Genomic DNA, 20419 nt, shown 5'->3' on the forward strand with positions numbered 1-20419 from the left:
TAGTGTTTGTGGTGATATGATGCGTAGGATTGCATTGTGTTTGTTGTGGCATGATGTTTGGGATGGCATAGTGTTTGTGGTGGCATGATGCGTGGGGTGGCATAGTGTTTGTGGTGGCATGATGCGTGGGATGGCATAGTGTTTGTGGTGATATGATGCATGAGGTGGCATAGTGTTTGTGGTGATATGATGCGTAGAATGGCATAGTGTTTGTGGTGATATGATGCGTAGGATTGCATTGTGTTTGTTGTGGCATGATGTTTGGGATGGCATAGTGTTTGTGGTGGCATGATGCGTGGGGTGGCATAGTGTTTGTGGTGGCATGATGCGTGTGATGGCATAGTGTTTGTGGTGGCATGGTGCGTGGGATGGCATAGTGTTTGTGGTGGCATGATGCATGGGATGGCATAGTGTTTGCGGTGGCATAGTGTTTGTGGTGGCATTATGCCTGGGATAGCATATTGTTTTTGGTGGCATGATGCGTGGGATGGCATAGTGTTTGTGGTGGCATGGTGCGTGGGATGGCATAGTGTTTGGTGGCATGGTGCGTGGGATGGCATAGTGTTTTTGGTGGCATTATGCGTGGGATGGCATAGTGTTTGTGGTGGCATGGTGCGTGGGATGGCATAGTGTTTGTGGTGGCATGGTGCGTGGGATGGCATAGTGTTTGGTGGCATGGTGCGTGGGATGGCATAGTGTTTTTGGTGGCATGATGCGTGGGATGGCATAGTGTTTGTGGTGGCATGGTGTGTGTGCTGGCAAAGTATTTGTGGTGGTATGGTGTTTGGGATGGCAGTGTTTGTGGTGGCATGGTGCGTGGGATGGCATAGTGTTTGTGGTGGCATGGTGCGTGGGATGGCATAGTGTTTGTGGTGGCATGGTGTTTGGGATGGCATAGTGTTTGTGGTGGCATGGTGTTTGGAATAGCATAGTGCTTGTGGTGGCATGGTGTGGGATGGCATGGTGCGTGGGATGGCATAGTGTTTGTGGTGGAATGGTGCGTGGGATGGCAGTGTTTGTGGGATGGTAGTGTTTGTGGTGGCATGGTGCGTGGGATGGCATAGTGTTTGTGGTGGCATGGTGTTTGTTGTGGCATGGTGCGTGGGATGGCATAGTGTTTGTGGTGGCATGGTGTTTGGGATGGCATGGTGCATGGGATGGCATAGTGTTTGTGGTGGGATGGCATAGTGTTTGTGGTGGCATGGTGCGTGGGATGGCATAGTGTTTATGGTGGGATGGCATAGTGTTTATGGTGGCATGATGCGTGGGATGGCATAGTGTTTGTGGTGGCATAGTGTTTGTGGTGGCATAGTGTTTGTGGTGGCATAGTGTTTGTGGTGGCATGGTGTTTGTGGTGGCATGGTGTTTGTGGTGGCATGGTGTTTGTGATGGCATGGTGCGTGGGATGGCATGGTGTTTGTGGTGGCATGGTGCGTGGGATGGCATAGTGTTTGTGGTGGCATGGTGTTTGTGGTGTCATTGTGTTTGTGATGGCATGGTGTTTGTGGTGACATGGTGCTTGTGATGGCATGGTGCGTGGGATGGCATAGTGTTTGTGGTGGCATGGTGTTTGTGATGGCATGGTGTTTGTGATGGCATGGTGTTTGTGGTGGCATGGTGTTTGTGGTGGCATGGTGTTTGTGATTGCATGGTGTTTGTGATTGCATAGTGTTTGTGGTGGCATGGTGCGTGGGATGGCATAGTGTTTGTGGTGGCATGGTGTTTTTGGTGGCATGGTGTTTTTGGTGGCATGGTGTTTGTGGTGGCATGGTGCGTGGGATGGCATAGTGTTTGTGGTGGCATGGTGTTTGTGGTGGCATGGTGCGTGGGATGGCATAGTGTTTGTGGTGGCATGGTGTTTTTGGTGGCATGGTGTTTGTGGTAGGGCCGGAACAATACCAGTATTGCGATGATCGTTAGTATCGTGGCAAGGAAACAAAACACGAAGCGTATTTAACTTTAGGAAAACCACCCTAATGTTGGAAACAAACACCATTATGTTGTCATCCAGAGTCACATGTATTTATTTTCCAAGATATAGCACACAATATTTTCTATACTGCAGTTTTTGAAGGACCAAAGAGTGACTTCTGCTTCGTGTTTTCACTTTTGCCACGGACAAAATATTGTGATACTGGCATTGTCCCCGGCCCTAGTTTGTGATGGCACAGTGTTTGGGATTGCATGGTGTTTGTGATGGCACAGTGTGCCTGTGGGCTTGCTCTCTCCCTTCTGATTGTCAGTGAAACCGATCTGCATCACGACCTAAATTCTGTCATCACCAGACAGTGTCCTAAACTGTGTCTCAAATTGACCCTATTCCCTACTGAGCCCTAGGGGCCCTGGTCAAAAGTAGTGCACTATAAAGGGAATAGGGTGCGATTTCATGCAATGTTAGACTATATTAGAAGCACAGTAATTGGGATACTGTAAGTCGCTGTGCTGAACTGCTCTGTGACATGGTAGTGGGCTTGCTCGTGGCTTTTTTTGTGTGCCAATGCCCAAGATGTTTTTTTTTTAGGAGTCTGTGTTTCATTTCCTTTCTTAACTGGGATTTGAGAATGAAACAGGGTTCGTTTCAGTTGTTCCTTTGGTTAAGCTGAGCACAGCTCCATATCCAGGATAAACAACAAGTTGCTATTATGCGTGTGTAATCTCGTTCTCCGTCTGTCTTTCAGTCTGTGGCGCGTGATGATTTTAGCTGAGGAATCAAATTGTCTGCTATGTCCTCCAATCTGCCTGCTGTTTTGAAGTTGACTACCTGGTGCATCAGCAGAAGCACTGTCTAATATGATCATGTACAGGAGCACTGTGCTCTGAATGTAGTGTTGCAGCTAACACAACCATCTTCCCACAGTCAAACGCTCCCTTTGAAGCTGTAATGGTCCAAACAGGTTCTTCTAAACCAGAGCCGGGGCGGATGTTTGTGAAATCTTTGACCCACAGAGCATTTCTTTAAGTTAGTAGGGGCCCTATAAAATCCACGATGCGGAGAACTGCCGCTTTGTGGAGCCGTTACGGATGATGCTAATGATAAACGTCTTCTGGTTAGATGGAAAGGCTTTCCCAAAAACCTTCTCAGTTAAATGTTAGCTACAAAGTAGCCTATGCCTTCCCTGGCAGAATGATACCATGAATATTTGAATCAATCCAGTGGCAATTTGTTTAGCATACTATGCAATCACATGTGCTACAGAAACACTGTTAACCAACAAGTCTCTTGCTGGTACACACTTAAAAAGTCTTAAAACATTTCCCAAACTTCAAAAGTGGTCTCCTGATGTGATTTTAAGCATTGTTGTAGACTTAGAACATGCCATGTTGATGTTTTTCTATTTAATAAAAGTGTTTTGAGAGCGATCTGAAACCTGGAAAAAACTAAACTTGAGATTTTTTGTTGTTGCCTTATTCCGTTTAGTTGGATTTTAGATGGCCCTAAGTTAATAAAAGATCGGGGGGGGCTGAAGGAAGGTGGAGAGTTTAGTTGGAGAGCAGTAAGGGAAACTAGCTAGCCTTGTCCTGCCTTGAGTTTCCTCCTCCTCCTCCTCCTAGCTCTGAACCCTATCAAGTTCTTTCAGGCAGGGGCGGTATAGCATGCTGCGACTCAGACAACAAAACGTGGGGAGCGGTTTAAAATGTTGGGGGTTGCGGGGAAAGGAGGATGTAGGAGGGGGGGGTAGGGGTGGTGCTGCAAATAGGGGTGCAAAGCGATGGTGGAAAGTGAGGGATGGGGGAAGGGGGGGGTCTGAATTAGTTGTTGTTGAATGATCAAAAGAAGAGTGAATCGTGTCACTAACAGAGGAGAATGGTGTGACTTGCATTTAGATGTCCGTTGAGAGGGGAGGACTAGAAATAGTCCTAGAAGTAGTGCGTGTTTTGATCCCACTACAAACCCAAATCGGCTCAGTCCACTCCTATAGGGGAGAGCGAGCGGGATAAAGAGCTGGGGGTGGGATTTCGGGGATGGTGGGGGCCCACCTTTCATTTGACTGCATTTCACGTCTTCACATAGTATATCATCCCCCATAAATGCTATGATGATGTTTTTTTAAAGCACCTAAGACAAATCAACAAGCAACAGCCATAACCCATATTTTTTTTAACTCTGTATTATATTTATTGATTGAGATGATTTATACGTACAGTATTAGTTGGCAAAGCCGCAACCCACTCCTGTTCCAAACCAAACTTCAGGGTTGTATTCATTAGTGCCTGCCGCAGCCAAATGATTAGCGACAAAATACGAAAACAAGCCTTTCTCATTGGAGAAGTTCAGGTAGTCGCTCCCTGTTTCAGTCCGTTTTCTTCCGTTTCATGCCTAGCCCTAGTGCATACAACCCAAGTCTTTACACTGTTTTCTGTAGATGGAGCATGGGGGGAGGGACCAGTTGAGTGACAAGCTGGGTTCAGATCACTGCCATGATTTCATTGAGAGTGTTGGCTGTGTGTAAGGGGATACCCATGTGAAAGACTGCCTCCCCTCGGGGCGAGCAGGGCAGAACTGGAGACACCATCTAGGAGAGGGGGAAACGGAGAATAGAGGAGAGGAGAGGGGATAGGGGATGAGTGGGGGGAGAAGAGGGAAGGAAGGAAGGAAGGAAGGAAGGAAGGAAGGAAGGAAGGAAGGAAGGAAGGAAGGAAGGAAGGAAGGAAGGAAGGAAGGAGGAGAGGCGCAAAGTGAAGTGTCATGGTAGGCAGTGCTCTTGTCCAGCTGTGGGGCCAAGAGGTAGAGCCCTGCACGGGCATACATTTTAAGCCTGAGCCCTACCCATGCCCACAACGTTCAGGCCCTTACCGTACCCACGCCCGATTGCTTCTGCCAAATGTAAGGCCCTGCCCGAAACCTGAAATGAGAATTAACTTCCTCCGTTAAGTAAATCCATTAGCTGCTTCTCGGTCTGTCACTCAGTCCCATCCGCAGCTCGCTCTCCAGGCGCTCTGTTCATGGCGGCTCCGAGTCTGAGTATCCATAGGAACGGCTCCGCTTGGGTTGCCCTGCTCAATGAAGACACATGAGAGCAGTTAGCGCTTAGCTACTTTTCGTCACTCTAAACTCCGACAGCACAAGGAATATTATTATTTTCTCTGAAATAATCTCTCCTGTCTTATATTTGACGAGGTTGAAGCACTTCTGACACCATGTTATGACCTTCGTTAGATGAACTGCGCAGCAGAGCGCAAGCAAATGGCTCCACTTCAAAATGTTAGTTAACAATTTGGTGATACCCGAGCTATGCCCGTACCGTAGTTATTCCTGAAAAAAACAGGCACTACCCTGCCCTAACCTGATGTTTAATGTCAGGGGCCGTCGGGCTCAGGTCGGGTAGCAGGGCTCTACCTAGAGAGGATAGCTTCTGGAGCAGTGAGCACATGACAAGCTCTGCTGTTTCTGCACTGTGTGTGTGCCAAAGACACCAAAACATTTGCCCCTTCATTCGATCCCAACTCCGTATTAACAACCTTCCCTCAATCAAGGCATGTTTTTACTTCCCCCGATGACCAACCAGCCTCTCTCTAGCTGTGTACCAGCAGTACAGATGGAGATAATGGTGGCCAGCCTCTAAAATAACAGCGCTGACCATAACAACAGAAGGCCCTTTGGAGGTGCAGGGAAAGGACCAACACAATAGAACAGTGTTCTAGACTCAGAGACAGGCAGCCAGGGAGACAGGCAGCCAGGGAGACAGGCAGCCAGGGAGACAGGCAGCCAGGGAGACAGGCAGCCAGGGGGACAGACAGGCAGGGAGCCAGGGAGACAGGCAGCCAGGGAGACAGACCTGCAGGGGACAGACAGGCAGAGTAGAGCAGGGCAGGCGGGGCTCATTCTCTCCCTTCTCCCACCATTTCTCCCTCCCTCCCTCTGTTCATTTTAAATACATTTCCCAATATGTCAGCCACAGCAACACCGGGGCAGGTAATGAATCCTTATTCAGTTGATTTCAATTTGTGAAGTGGAATAGTTCAGCATGATGATTAATGTATGCACTATGTAGGCATAGGGGAAAGAGCTGCTTATATCTCCTGATTTCCACCCCCCCCCCCAGCTTTCAAAGATGGAATTATCATACCAAATGTGTAGCATAGACCTCTGTTCTCCCATCTCCTACCAACAGTAATATCGATCTACCTACCTAAATCCTGCCTATCTACAGTAATCTGTGCCAGGCAGCCTGAGCCTTCTATACTGCTCTGCCCCGTCTCTAAGTTTACAGGAGAGACCGTGTAGAGAATGCTTAGCGAATAGTGAAGATCTCTCTCTCAATTCAATTCCATTCAAAAGGGCTTCATTGGCATGTTTACATTTGCGAAATCAAGTGAAATAGATAATAAACAAAAGCAAAATGAACAGTAAACATTACACTCACAAAAGTTCCAAAAGAATACACTCGTTGTGAATCCAGCCAACAAGTCAGATTTTTAAAATGCTTTTCGGCGAAAGCATGAGAAGCTATTATCTGATAGCATGTAACACCCCAAAAGACCCGCAGGGGACGTAAACTAAATAATTAGCATAGTCGGCGCTACACAAAACGCACAAATAAAATCTAAAACATTCATTACCTTTGACAATCTTCTTTGTTGGCACTCCTAGATGTCCTATAAACATCACTATTGGGTCTTTTTTTAGTTTAAATCGGTCCATATATAGCCTAGACATCGATCTATGAAGACTGTGTGATCAAGGAAAAAAACATTGTTTTTTAACGCAACGTCATTTTTTTAAATTAAAAAAGTCGACGATAAACTTTCACAAAACACTTCGAAATACTTTTGTAATGCAACTATAGGTATTAGCAAACATTAATAATCGATCAAATTGATCACGAGGCGATGTATATTCTATAGCTGTACGTCTGGAAATAATGTCCGGGTAAATGGATATATTTTCCCATTCAGTGATCAGATCTTCCTGCGCTTTTCGATGAAACGCACGTTCTGTTATAGTCACAGCCGTGATTTAACCAGTTTTATAAACATCTGAGTGTTTTCTATCCACACATACTAATCATATGCATATACTATATTCCTGGCATGAGTAGCAGGGCGCTGAAATGTTGCGCGATTTTTAACAGAATGTTCAAAAAAGTAGGGGGTCGACTTAAGAGGTTAAACAAGTCAAAATATATTTTGGATTTGAGATTTTTCAAAGTAACCACCCTTTGCCTTGATGACAGCTTTGCACACTCTCTCAACATTGGCATTCTCTCAACCAGCTTCATGAGGTAGTCACCTGCAACGCATTTCAATTAACAGGTGTGCCTTGTTAAAAGTTCATTTGTGTAATGTCTTTCCTCCTTAATGCATTTGAGCCAAATCAGTTGTGTTGTGACATGGTAGGGGTAGTATACAGAAGATAGCCCTATTTGGTAAAAGACCAAGTCCATATTATGGCAAGAACAGCTCAAATAAGCAAAAAGAAACTACAGTCCATCATTACTTTAAGACATGAAGGTCAGTCAATCCGGAAAATGTCTAGAACTTTGAAAGTTTCTTCAAGTGCAGTCGCAAAAACCATCAAGCGCTATGACGAAACTGAATCTCATGAGGACCGCCACAGGAAAGGAAGACCCAGAGTTACCTCTGCTGCAGGGGATAAGTTCATTAGAGTTCACTGTACCTCAGATTAGAGCCCAAATAAATGCTTCACGGAGTTCAAGTAACAGACACATCTCAACGTCAATTGTTCAGAGGAGACTGCGTTATGGCCAAATTGCTGCAAGGAAACCACTACCAAAGGACAGCAATAAGAAGAAGAGTCTTGCTTGGGCCAAGAAACACGAGCAATGGACATTAGACCTGTGTAAATCAGTTTTTTGGTTCCAACCGCTGTGTCTTTGTGAGACGCAGAGTAGGTGAATGGATGATCTCCGCATGTGTGGTTTCCACCATGTAACATGTAGGAGGAAGTGTGATGGTGTGGGAGTGCTTTGCTGGTGACACTGTCTGTGATTTTATTTCAAATTCAAGGCACACTTAACCAGCATCGCTACCACAGCATTCTGCAGCGATATCACATCCCATCTGGTTTGGGCTTAGTGGGACTATCACTTGTTATTCAACAGGACAATGACCCAAAACACACCTCCAGGCTGTGTAAGGGCTATTTGACCAAGAAGCAGAGTGATGGAGTTCTACATCAGATGACCTGGCCTCCACAATCACCCGACCGCAGAGTGAATAAAAAGCAGCCAACAAGTGCTCAGCATATGTGGGACTCCTTCAAGAAAGTCGGAAAATTATTCCTCATAATACTGGTTGAGAGAATGCCAAGAGTGTGCAAAGCTGTCAAGGCAACGGGTGGCTACTTTGAAGAATCTAAAATCTGTTTTGATTTGTTTAACCCTTTTTTGGTTACTACATGATTCCATATTTGTTATTTCATCGTTTTTATGTCTTCTCTATTATTCTACAATGTAGAAAATAGTAAAAATAAAGAAAAACACTTGAATGAGTAGATGTGTCCAAAACTCTGACTGGTACTGGCTATTACCGGCTAACAGAAACCTGTGTGTGTGTGTGTGTGTGTGTGTGTGTGTGTGTGTGTGTGTGTGTGTGTGTGTGTGTGTGTGTGTGTGTGTGTGTGTGTGTGTGTGTGTGTGTGTGTGTGTGTGTGTGTGTGTGTGTGTGTGTGTGTGTGTGTGTGTGTGTGTGTGCTTTACGTGTTTGTGTGTGTGTGTGTGTGTGCTTTACGTGTTTGTGTGTGTGTCTTTAATATTCCTTCCCCATGGCTGTCCCGAGGCTCTTGATTTCTCAAATTTAGCATCTGTGGTTCCAGTATGCCTCTAGACTAGTAATGATAGAGAGGTGTTCGTGTGGAGAATCCAATGTCTCTATCACATTACATCCTTCAGTGGGGGAAATGGGGAACTTCATAGAGAAGAGAGAACTCTCAAACGACATTACACACTTTGTCAGCATTCCTTTCCTATGACACACAATGACCATCTTGGGCTATTTGCATTTAAGCCCTGAACTCTAACCCCCACCCAACACACGCACACACACACCTCCAAAACCCTCAGGTCAGTGGGCCGCCCCCCCCCTTTGCCATATGGCGATGGAGTGACAAACCTCCCCTCTAAATACACTACATGGCCAAATGTATATGGACACCCCTTCAAATGAGTGGATTTGACTATTTCAGCCAAACCCGTTGCTGACAGGTGTATACAATCGAGCACACAGCCATTACATCTCCATAGACAAACATTGGCAGTAGAATGGCCCGTACTGGAGAGCTCAGTGACGTTCAACGTGGCACTGTCATAGGATGTCACCTTTCCAACTAGTCTGTTGACATCCTGTGGAGGCTGTTATAGCAGCAAAAGGGGGGACCAACTCCATATCAATGCCCATGATTTTGGAATGTGATGTTTGACTAGCAGGTGTCCACATACTTTTGGCCATGTAGTCTACCTTTTCAATGGTCCTGCTGCATGCCTCGCCCGAACTCCAACCAGCAGAGCAGCTCTCTCCCAAAGTGATGAAGTAGGGTTCAGAGGGCAGGGAGAGAGAGGGTATCTGGGGTCATCCTCAGACCCAGAGGGTCCACTAAGCTGCTGCTACTGGTCAGGGTGGAGAGGGGAGGGGATGGGTCTTTTGACCTAAGGACACCAGCTTCCAACTTAATTCGTTTTTTTTTTTTTTTTTTAAGACGTTTAATCTTAATTTTGGGTATCGGAGAAGGAGTGAAATTACCCTCTTTATTTTTATGCTCAAACAAATATGTGCAGTTTACACTGTAGGTTTCTCTCTTGCTGTAGTTGTCTTGTTTTTATATTTCAATGTAACTTTTGTCTTGATTTGGTTCAGTTGGATGGCCGACCATGTTGAGTGTTAAAGGCTCTACACAGAACTCAACAGCGCCGGCGGAGGTTTGTTTGCGTCGTTCTCCACCTTGTTCCATTTCCTTTTGTGCTGCTGAAATTTGTGCGTAGACGGTGAAATCACTGTGGAGAGCCCTTTTACAGTAAGGTCAGACAATCCCTGACTGGCTTAGGCCTGACAGGAATACGATGAATTCTTCAAGTCTTTACCTGTTGAGTTTACAGAGCAGGAAGGAAGAAAGGCTGCTTTTAGATATAGAGAATAACAGTCCACAGCAGTCCGTGTCATCACCTCAGGAAATATTGGTGCAATACTTAAAGCATTTTGGGGAATGGCAAGTAGGCTCCTTGAAGTTAGAAGCCTAGACGTCAAGTGTTCCTTTTTTATGCTGTTTTTAAAAAAATTTTTTTTTTACGTGTATTTATTTTTGCGTGGTTTCTGTGTTTTTGTTCCCATTGGGGCATATGTATGATGACGACATACTGTAGGTCCCCAAACCAGACGATCAACACTAGTGTACTATGGAAGGGAACATGGTGCCATTTGGGATGCAGACATATAGGTCTATTTCTAAATCCCCCTACGTAATCAAAGAAGAGAAAGTCTGAAGTAAAGTAGCTAAAGAGCTTTCTGAGATGAATCATGATGCATTAGTCTGTAATTACAGGGGGCTGCCTCGTGCCCACACACACACACACACACACACACACACACACACACACACACACACACACACACACACACACACACACACACACACACACACACACACACACACACACACACACACACACACACACACACACACACACACACACGAGAGAGAGTGAGTCAGCCAGCCTCTGTCATGTCTGCCCTCCTATCCTCAGTCCTCAGGTCTAATCTACTCTGCAGACATCCTCCCTCTGCGTCAGGACATAAGAATACAATGACATAGAATAGACTGGGCATTTCAATTATAGACATTCAACATTGTAGTCATTTAGCGGACACTTATCCAGCGCAACTTAGGCCTATAATCAGTGCGTTCGACCTGAAGTATTGCTGTGGTCTGAAGGGGGATTCTTTTCCATTCTAGTCATTCTCTTTCTGTGCTATGAGGAATGGCACTGCAAACCCCAAGATCATTTAGTAGCCTTAGGGATAATAGGGGGACCACTTAAGATACTCTAGACACTGGGTAATGTGCAGTGGTGTGGAACTTAGCTACTTTACCATTGGCTTTTTTCTCTCTCTTCATTTAAAGCCTTACATCCTTTTATAGTAATATGAATGTGCCTGGCTGGCTGTTAAACCGTAGCGCTGCTGCTTAGCTCATAGGTACAGTGTATAAAGCGCACGTCAACGGCAATCTCTTTGAGCCCGACCGCAAACACACACACACACCTGCACCAGCTTGTATGTAATATAATAAGGGACATTTAGGTTCTTGCAGGAGCATGTTTTCCCAGGATCCCTAGAATGATTTTAACCCTATGCTGTGCCGTGAAGGACGTTAATCCTGTGTTATATGTTGTGATATTGACCCAAGCTTTTCCTCGTGTCTCCAGATGCATCCGCTGGGGCTGTGTAACAACAACGATGAGGAGGACCTATACGAGTATGGCTGGGTGGGAGTGGTGAAGCTGGAGCAGCCTGAGCTGGACCCCAGCTGTCTCACTGTCCTGGGAAAGGTGAGCAACACAGCTAGGTTATACATGCACACAGACGAACATGATGCAATGTCTTTGGGTCAACAAGACCTTGGCCCGTATGTATCAAGTGTCTCAGGGTAGGAGTGCTGATCTGGGATCAGCTCCTGTACATGCCAGACAACATCACTCCTTCATCCTATCAGCATGGGCAGATTCGACCTGGCTCTGAAGTGAAGACAACTTGTGTTCAGCAACTTAATTAAAACGTTGTCAGTATTATTTATCTCTGATCCCTGGTTGTCAAGGGAACCGTTCGTTTACAGGTTTTGTTTTTGTTTTTCACCTCCTCTTTTCGCTTCAATAATCAGAAGAGAGGAACTGAAGCCTTCACTTGCCTCTCCCCTCCACCCCTCCACCAGACCCCCCCTCTGGTGTCCAGAGTGGTATTTTATCATGGCTTTAATTAAGTGTCCTTCCTAATGGAACATACCACTTGTCCCTGAGGAAGGGGGGGGCTATCGTCTCGTTTATCCTGTACACGCCTGGCCTCGCCTTCCCAGTGACAGAAAGAGGGCAGCCATTCATAATTGAAGGAGCGCTCCTTGTAGCTGTATAGACATGCTAATGGATGAGGCACTTTCTCTGGAGGCGACGGTTAGCGGTCGGTTGGCGTTCAATGCTAGCTACCGAGTAGGATAGAGGAGAACAGAACACGCAACACGCCAGGATCTGAAAGCTGAGCTAATGGTAATGCTAGAACGAAGGCACTCAAACACTTGAAGAATCTTGTACTATACCTGGGAATAGGAACAAGTGTGGCCGATAGGTTCCTCTCTTGAAAGTACCGACTGTATCATTTGTTGTAGTCGACGGGTCAGTCAAGTGTTTTTGGCGTACAGTAGTGTTCTGACTGGACTGCAGTGAGGCCTTGACTCAATGTCTGCCGAGCTGATATTTGGGGCCACCATAGGGATGATCTCTTGTTTTTGTAGGCAGGCGGCCATGTTGGAATTGGGGAGGGGTGGCTTGGTGCAGGAGCAGAGCCCATCCAGCAGACCTGTGGCCCTCTTTCAGGGGGAGGTGTTGTGAAAGTGATCTAGATGACAGTATCCATCCCCTCATTAGAGTGGAGATGAAAAGGAGGAGGGAGAAGAGGAGGCGCCTTGTTCTTCCATTCTCTTTCCTGGTTTGTTTTGAGGGGACAGTGGGACATTGCTGGTCTATAATTAGTGTGTAAAGTGAGAGAGAGAAAGGAGAGGGGAAAGGCCTCTTCATTGTTGTTTGGCCCATCTTGACAGACCAGACCCTGCCTGCCTGGGCCCGAGCACAGCTGGGGGCCTGTAGTGTTCCCAGAGCCAGACACGGCCACTACTCTACTGTAATGCCAGACAGACACACAGCCCGAAGTGCCCCTGCCAGCCCCCATGCCCCTACTCCCATAGTGCCCGCAGACTGTAGTCCCAAACAGGCTCAGATATCCCCCCTCACCCCACCCTGCCGTGCCCGGTCTAGCCTTACCCCCTGTATAACCCCATACTCAACCCTCCTCTCTGTTTACTACACACTTTGCTGCCCAGTTTCGGATCTAAATTCCAATTCTAGAATATGCTACATGCCCCGAATATGCTATTTGCATCCCGATGTTCACCCTGAAGAAGGCACATTGATGCCCGAAACGTTGGTGATTTACCCAATAAAGTATATATATATAAAGTGTGCAACTCTTTATTTTTGCATCTTATAGTTTATTCGCCGTTAGTCAGCACCTCTACACGAAATCAATTTCCTCTGGGTGTGCGCCAGCTCACGTTTTTTTTAATGTATCGTGATGTTTTTAAACTCTAATTCTGACTTCATAGATTCTCTACTGAAATGGAAAACAAAGCAGCCAGGACTACTAACTACTTCTATTGTAGCTGACCCACCATTAGAGGCAGGTTTGATGAACAGAAGGCAGGACTTACGGGAAAGGGTGAAAGGCAGGACTTACGGGAAAGGGTGAAAGGCAGGACTTACGGGAAAGGGTGAAAGGCAGGACTTACGGGAAAGGGTGAAAGGCAGGACTTATGGGAAAGGGTGAAAGGCAGGACTTACGGGAAAGGGTGAAAGGCAGGACTTACGGGAAAGGGTGAAAGGCAGGACTTACGGGAAAGGGTGAAAGGCAGGACTTACGGGAAAGGGTGAAAGGCAGGACTTACGGGAAAGGGTGAAAGGCAGGACTTACGGGAAAGGGTGAAAGGCAGGACTTACGGGAAAGGGTGAAAGGCAGGACTTACGGGAAAGGGTGAAAGGCAGGACTTACGGGAAAGGGTGAAAGGCAGGACTTACGGGAAAGGGTGAAAGGCAGGACTTACGGGAAAGGGTGAAAGAAAATGGAGGTGAGGGGTGGGGTATGCTAGCCTATGAAGTCCTAGTGCAGTAGAGAGAGCAGGCTTCCACACCAAAACCAGTATCGTGTCACATACAGCCAGGTCCATAATTTTTGACACCCCTGATAAAGAGATAAAGCGCAAAAAAGACCGTTAAAAATTTTTGAATTATATTATTTTATACTAATACAATTGCTCAGGGAAAGAGATTTTGTTTAACAAGTAATACAACAACAAAAAAATCTCAAAAAGATACAGGTCAACATTATTGTCTGTTTTCAATGCTCTAGCACCCTCCCCTTGCGAGGATAACGACACTGAACCATTTTATGAGAATGGAGAACACATTGGGAGGGATCTTAGACCGGTCTTCCTTACAGAATCTTTCCAGATCCTTGATATCCTTCGTCTGCCCTATTCAAAATAAACCAATGGGGTTCAAGTCCGGAGACGGACATTTATTTAGATTTTGTGGTTGATTAACCATTTTCTTCTGGAATTTGATTAGTGCTTGGGGTTATTGTCTTGCTGGAAGATCAACTCGCGGCCAAGAGGCAACCAGGCTTTTTGCAAAAATGTCCTGATACTTGGTAAAGTTCATGTTGCCGTTGACCATAAAAGGTCCCATAATAGCCCCACCACCATATTTTACTGTAGGTATGAGGTACTTTTCTGCATATGCTTTTGTTTTTCGGTGCCAAACCCACCACTTCATTTGGTGGTGTATATATGTAAACCGTTTCTTCCCCAGCTCTTCCTGTCTGGTTCTTATGAGAGGCGCTGGGCTGTTGACCTGTGACCCCCACCGCTGCCTCCCTCCCTGCGTGCTGCACACACAGCGGCTCCCTCTACAGCAGGGAAGCAGGGAGGCGCTGGAAGATTGGGTCCTAGCTTGTGTTTCCTTTGCCTGTGTTTGTGGAAGAGTTGTTTTTGTAGCGTTGTAGATAGCCACTGAGCTGTTCATCTAACATCTACACATTGTATTTCCCAGCAGGGTTTAGCTTTGTTCAGAGAGCTGTAGCTATGCCTATACATTTTATTTGGGCAGACTAAAGAGTTATAGCGCAGTAAGTTGACTTGTGGTGTTTTGTGTGAAGTGTTGAATAGATCCTTGCATGATGGTTTCTTTTAAGTGTAGTTTTGAACAGTGTTGCTGCGTCTACACGGGCAGCCCAATTCAAAAAAATATTCTCCCTAATTGGTCTTTTGATCAATCACATCAAATCTTTTCACATCAGATCTTTGTCAGAGCTGATCTGATTGGGCAAATTACCAATTTAGTGAAAAAACAAACTTTGTGCTCATAATTGTGCTGCCTGTCTTTAAGTGGTGTATTTCTGTCCTAACTAGCCTGGCTGGGGTGACATGTTCCTAGCTTCCTGGTAATCTCCTCCACTACCCTCTCCCTCTTGCCCTCTACTCTATCCCTCTTTCTCTCTCTTTCCTTCTCTCTAGTCTCTCTCACACTCTATCGCTCTTTCCTTCTCTCTCTCTTTCCTTCTTTCTAGTCTCTCTCTTTCCTTCTCTCTAGTCTCTCTCTTTCCTTCTCTCTAGTCTCTCTCTTTCCTTCTCTCTATCTCTCTTTCCTTCTCTTTAGTCTCTCTCCCTCTCTCTGTGTGATATTGGCGTCTCTTGTGGAACATGTAATCATGCCATGGCTTTGGTGGCTCTGCTCTCTTTTGTCGCCATGCCAGCGTGATATTTCCACTTTTCATGTTGCCGCGCCAACGGCCGCATGGGCCCTGACCGGCATGAGGGTTTTCCCTCTCTTCCTTTCATCCCCGTCCTCATCCCTCCATCCTGTGGCATGACATCACCCCCTACACAGGGAGGGGTGTGAGGGTTGCTGTTTCAGGGTTGAGGGTGTGATGGAGGGGGTGAGAGGGGAAGGGGGGGGGGTTGTTGTGTCAGGATATGAGTCTGTCTAATTATTATTGGGTTTTTTTTCTCCCTCACAGCCTTTTCGTGTTCTCCGACCCCCCACACACACACACACACACACGGGCCATGTACTCTACTCTGCCCTTACAAAAACACTAGGGCCGGGACGATACTCGTATTGTGATACTCGTTAGTATTGTGGCAAGGAAACAAAACACAAAGCGGATTTCACATATTTACGAAATCAGCCCTAATGTTGGAAACAAACACCATTATGTTGTCCCCCAGAGTCACATTTGATCTATTTTCCAAGATATAGCACAACCTATTTTACACACAGCAAGTTTTTGAAGGACCAAAGAGTTCAGTCTGCTATGTGTTTTCATGTTTCCCATGGAAATAATTCTATATTACGAATCTGGTATCATTGCAGCCCTAAAAACACAACCCTAAGCTCGACTGGTTCTGGACCTGTTGCTGGCTGTAAAGGGCATACCGCAAATACACAAGGCTGTAGAGTTCCCCAAGTGGCCCGCGGGTCGTTTTTCTGGGGGCCCCCTCAAATTTTCAGTAGAAAAAAATATATATAAAGGGGGGAGAAAATATGTATATAAACTCAGCAAAAAATGAAACCTGTCTTTCAAAGATAATTCGTAAAAATCCAAATAACTTCACAGATCTTCATTGTAAAGTGTTTATCACTGTTTCCCATGCTTGTTCAATGAACCAAAAACAATTAATGAACATGCACCTGCGGAACGGTCGTTAAGACACTAACAGCTTACAAGTGGTAGGCAATTAAGGTCACAGTTATGAAAACTTAGGACACTAAAGAGGCCTTTCTACTGACTCTGAAAAACACCAAAATAAATATTCCCAGGGCCCCTGCTCATCTGCTTGAACGTGCCTTAGGCATGCTGCAAGGAGGCATGAGGACAGCAGATCAGGCCAGGGCAATAAATTGCAACGTCCATACTGTGAGACGCCAAAGACAGCGCTACAGGGAGATGGGACGGACATGCCTTTCTGACTCAGTACAAAATTGCACACAAATAAATACATACAGGCTCTAGTAGTAAATACACTCTAGTCTACACAATTCTCTCTGATCCAGCCTCAGATACGCTTTAAAAAGGTGCACCTAGTAGCTGTAGCTACAAACCCACCATCGCTGGTCCAGACAGGACTTCAGTTTGAGGTCACTTAGAAACAAAACAAAAGTTTGGGGTCACTTAGAAATGTCCTTGTTTTTTAAAGAAAAGCTATTTTTTGGTCCATTAAAATAACATCAAATTGATCAGAAATACAGTGTAGACATTGTTAATGTTGTAAATGACTATTGTAGCTGGAAATGGCAGATATTTAATGGAATATCTACATAGGCGTACAGAGGACCATTATCAGCAACCGTCACTCCTGTGTTCCAATTGCACGTTGTGTTAGCTAATACAAGTTTACAATTTTAAAAGTCTAATTGATCATTAAAAAAACATTTTGCAATTATGTTAGCAGAGCTGAAAACTGTTGTATTGATTAAAGAAGCAATAAAACTGACCTTCTTTAGACTGAGTATCTGGAGCATCGGCATTTGTGGGTTCAATTACAGGCTCAAAATGGCCAGAAACAAGGAACTTTCTTCTGAAACTCGTCAGTCTACTCTTGTTCTGAGAAATGAAGGCTATTCCATGTGAGAAATTGCCAAGAAACTGAAAATTTTGTACAACGCTGTGTACTACTCCCTTCACAGAACAGTCTCTAACCAGAATAGAAAGAGGAGTGGGAGGCCACGGTGCACACAACTAAGCAATAGGACAAGTACATTAGTGTGTCTAGTTTGAGAAACAGACGCCTCACTAGTCCTAAACTGTTAGCTTCATTAAATAGTACCCGCAAAACACCAGTCTCAACGTCAACAGTGAAGAGGTGACTCCGGGATGCTGGCCATCTAGGCAGAGTTGCAAAGAAAAAGCCATATCTCAGACTGGCCAATAAAAATAAAAGATTAAGATGGGAAAAAGAACACAGACACTGGACAGAGGAACTCTGCCTAGAAGGCCAGCATTAAATGGTTATTATGGTGATGCTGTCATTTGACTGACCAGTAACCATCATCTAAAAACCATTACTGTCACAACCCTACCTTTTTAATACAATAATACCATAAGAGCCGAAGTCTCTAGACTGTTTACCCTGTGCTTAGAGCCCCTCTCCACACACTCCAACATGGTGTAGATCGAGATCAGCCTATAATTTACATAACTTATGGTTTTCTAAGATGGATTAAACACATTTTTTCCCTCATCAACCAACACACAATACCCATAATGACAAAGCAAAAACATTTTTTGTTGTTGCTAATTTATATATATATATTCAGTTGAAGTCTGAAGTTTACATACACTTAGGTTGGAGTCATTAAAACCATTCCACAAATGTTTTGTTCACAAACTATAGTTTTGTCAAGTCAGCATGACAAGTAATTCTCTCACAATTGTTTACAGACAGATTATTTCACTTATAATTTACTGTATCACAATTCCAGTGGGTCAGAAGTTTACATACACCAACTTGACTGTGCCTTTAAACAGCTTGGAAAATTCCAGAAAATGATGTCATGGCTTTAGAAGCTTCTGATAGGCTAATTAACATAATTTGAGTAAATTAGAGGTGTACCTGTGGATGTATTTCAAGGTCTACCTTCAAACTCAGTGCCTCTTTACTTGACATCATGGGAAAATCTAAAGAAATCAGCCAAGACCTCTGAAAGAAATAGTAGTCCTCCACAAGTCTGGTTCGTCCTTGGGAGCAATTTCCAAACGCCTGAAGGTACCACGTTCATCTGTACAAACAATACTATGCAAGTATAAACACCATGGGACCATGCAGCTGTCATACAGACACGGTCTGTCCTAGAGATTAATGTACTTTGGTGCGAAAAGTGCAAATAAATGTCAGAACAACATCAAAGAACCTTGTGAAGATGCTGAAGGAAACCGGTACAAAAGTATCTATATCCACAGTAAAACGAGTCCTACATCAACATAACCTGAAAGGCCGCTCAGCAAGGAAGAAGCCACTGCTCCAAAACCGCCATTAAAAAAACCAGACTACGGTTTGCAACTGCACATGGGGACAAAGATAGCAGATTTTGGAGAAATGTTCTCTGGTCTGATGAAACAAAAATAGAACTGTTTGGCCATAATGACCATTGTTATGTTAGGAGGAAAAAGGGGGAGGCTTGCAAGCCAAAGAACATTATCCCAACCGTGAACCACGGGGGTGGCAGAAACATGTTGTGGGGTGGCAGCAACATGTTGTGGGGGTGCTTTGCTGCAGGAGGGACTGGTGCACTTCACAAAATAGATGGCATCATGAGGAAGCAAAAATATGTTGATATTTTGAAGCAACATCTGAAGACATCAGTCAGGAAGTTAAAGCTTGGTCGCAAATGGGTCTTCCAAATGGACATTGACCCCAGGCATACTTCCAAAGTTGTGGCAAAATGGCTTAAGGACAACAAAGTCAAGGTATTGGAGTGGCCATCATAAAGCCTGACCTCAATCCTATAGAACATTTGTGGCCAGAACTGAAAAAGTGTGTGCGAGAAAGGAGGCCTCCAAACCTGATTCAGATACACCAGCTCTGTCAGGAGGAATAGGCCAAAATTCACCCAATTTATTGTGGGAAGCTTGTGGAAGGCTACCCAAAACGTTTGACCCAAGTTATGCAATTTAAAGGCAATGCTACCAAATAATAATTGAGTGTATGTAAACTTCTGACCCCTGGGAATGTGATAAAATAAATAAAAGCTGAAATAAGTATTTCTCTCAACTATTATTCTGACATTTCACATTCTTAAAATAAAGTGGTGATCCTAACTGACCTAAAACTGGGCATTTTTACAAGGATTAAATGTCGGGAATTGTGAAAAACTGAGTTTAAATGTACTTAGCTAAGGTGTATGTAATCTTCTGACTTCAACTGAGTATTTCATATTAACATAAGTATTCAGATCTTTTACTTAGGAATTTGTGGAAGCACCTTAGGCAGTAATTACAGCCTTGGGTCTTCTTGGGTATGACACTACAAGCTTGGCACACCTGTATTTGGGGACTTTCTCCCATTCTTCTCTGCAGATCCTCTCAAGCTCTGTCAGGTTGGATTGGGCGTGTCGCTGCACAGCTATTTTCAGTTCTCTCCAGAGATGTTTGATCGGGTTCAAGTCCGGGCTCTGGCTGGGCCACTCAAGGACATTCAGAGACTTGTCCCGACGCCACTTCTGCATTGTGTTGGCTGTGTGCTTTGGGTCCTTGTCCTGTTGGAAGGTGAACCTTAACCCCTGTCTGAGGTCCTGAGCATTTTGGAGCAGGTTTTCATCAAGGTTGTCTCTGTACTTTGCTCCGTTTGTCTTTCCCTTGATCCTGACTAGTCTCGCAGTCCCTCCCGCTGAGAAACATCCCCACAGCATGATGGTGCCAGGTTTCCTCCAATTGTGATGATTGGCATTCAGGCCAAAGAGTTCATTCAATCTTGGATTCATCTGACCAGAGAATCTTGTTTTTCATGGTCTGAGACTCCTTCTGGTCCCTTACGCAAAACTCCAAGTGGGCTGTCATGTGCCTTTTACTGAGGAGTGGCTTCCTTCTTGAAGGTCCTCCCATCTCCACAGAGGAACTCTGGAGCTCTGTTAGTGTCCATCAGGTTCTT

General features: G+C 45.0%; 1 protein-coding gene across 1 annotated transcript in view; it reads left to right on the forward strand.

Moving 5' to 3' along the window:
• The window catches only part of znrf3 (zinc and ring finger 3), a 116057-nt gene that overhangs the window by 65141 nt on the left and 30497 nt on the right, over positions 1-20419 (forward strand). Inside the window, 1 exon segment of the mRNA XM_046346718.1 lies at positions 11379-11501. Coding sequence (XP_046202674.1) covers positions 11379-11501 — 123 coding nt within the window.

The sequence above is a fragment of the Oncorhynchus gorbuscha genome, linkage group LG04 (genome assembly GCF_021184085.1).
Source record: "Oncorhynchus gorbuscha isolate QuinsamMale2020 ecotype Even-year linkage group LG04, OgorEven_v1.0, whole genome shotgun sequence".
Taxonomy (NCBI): domain Eukaryota; kingdom Metazoa; phylum Chordata; class Actinopteri; order Salmoniformes; family Salmonidae; genus Oncorhynchus; species Oncorhynchus gorbuscha.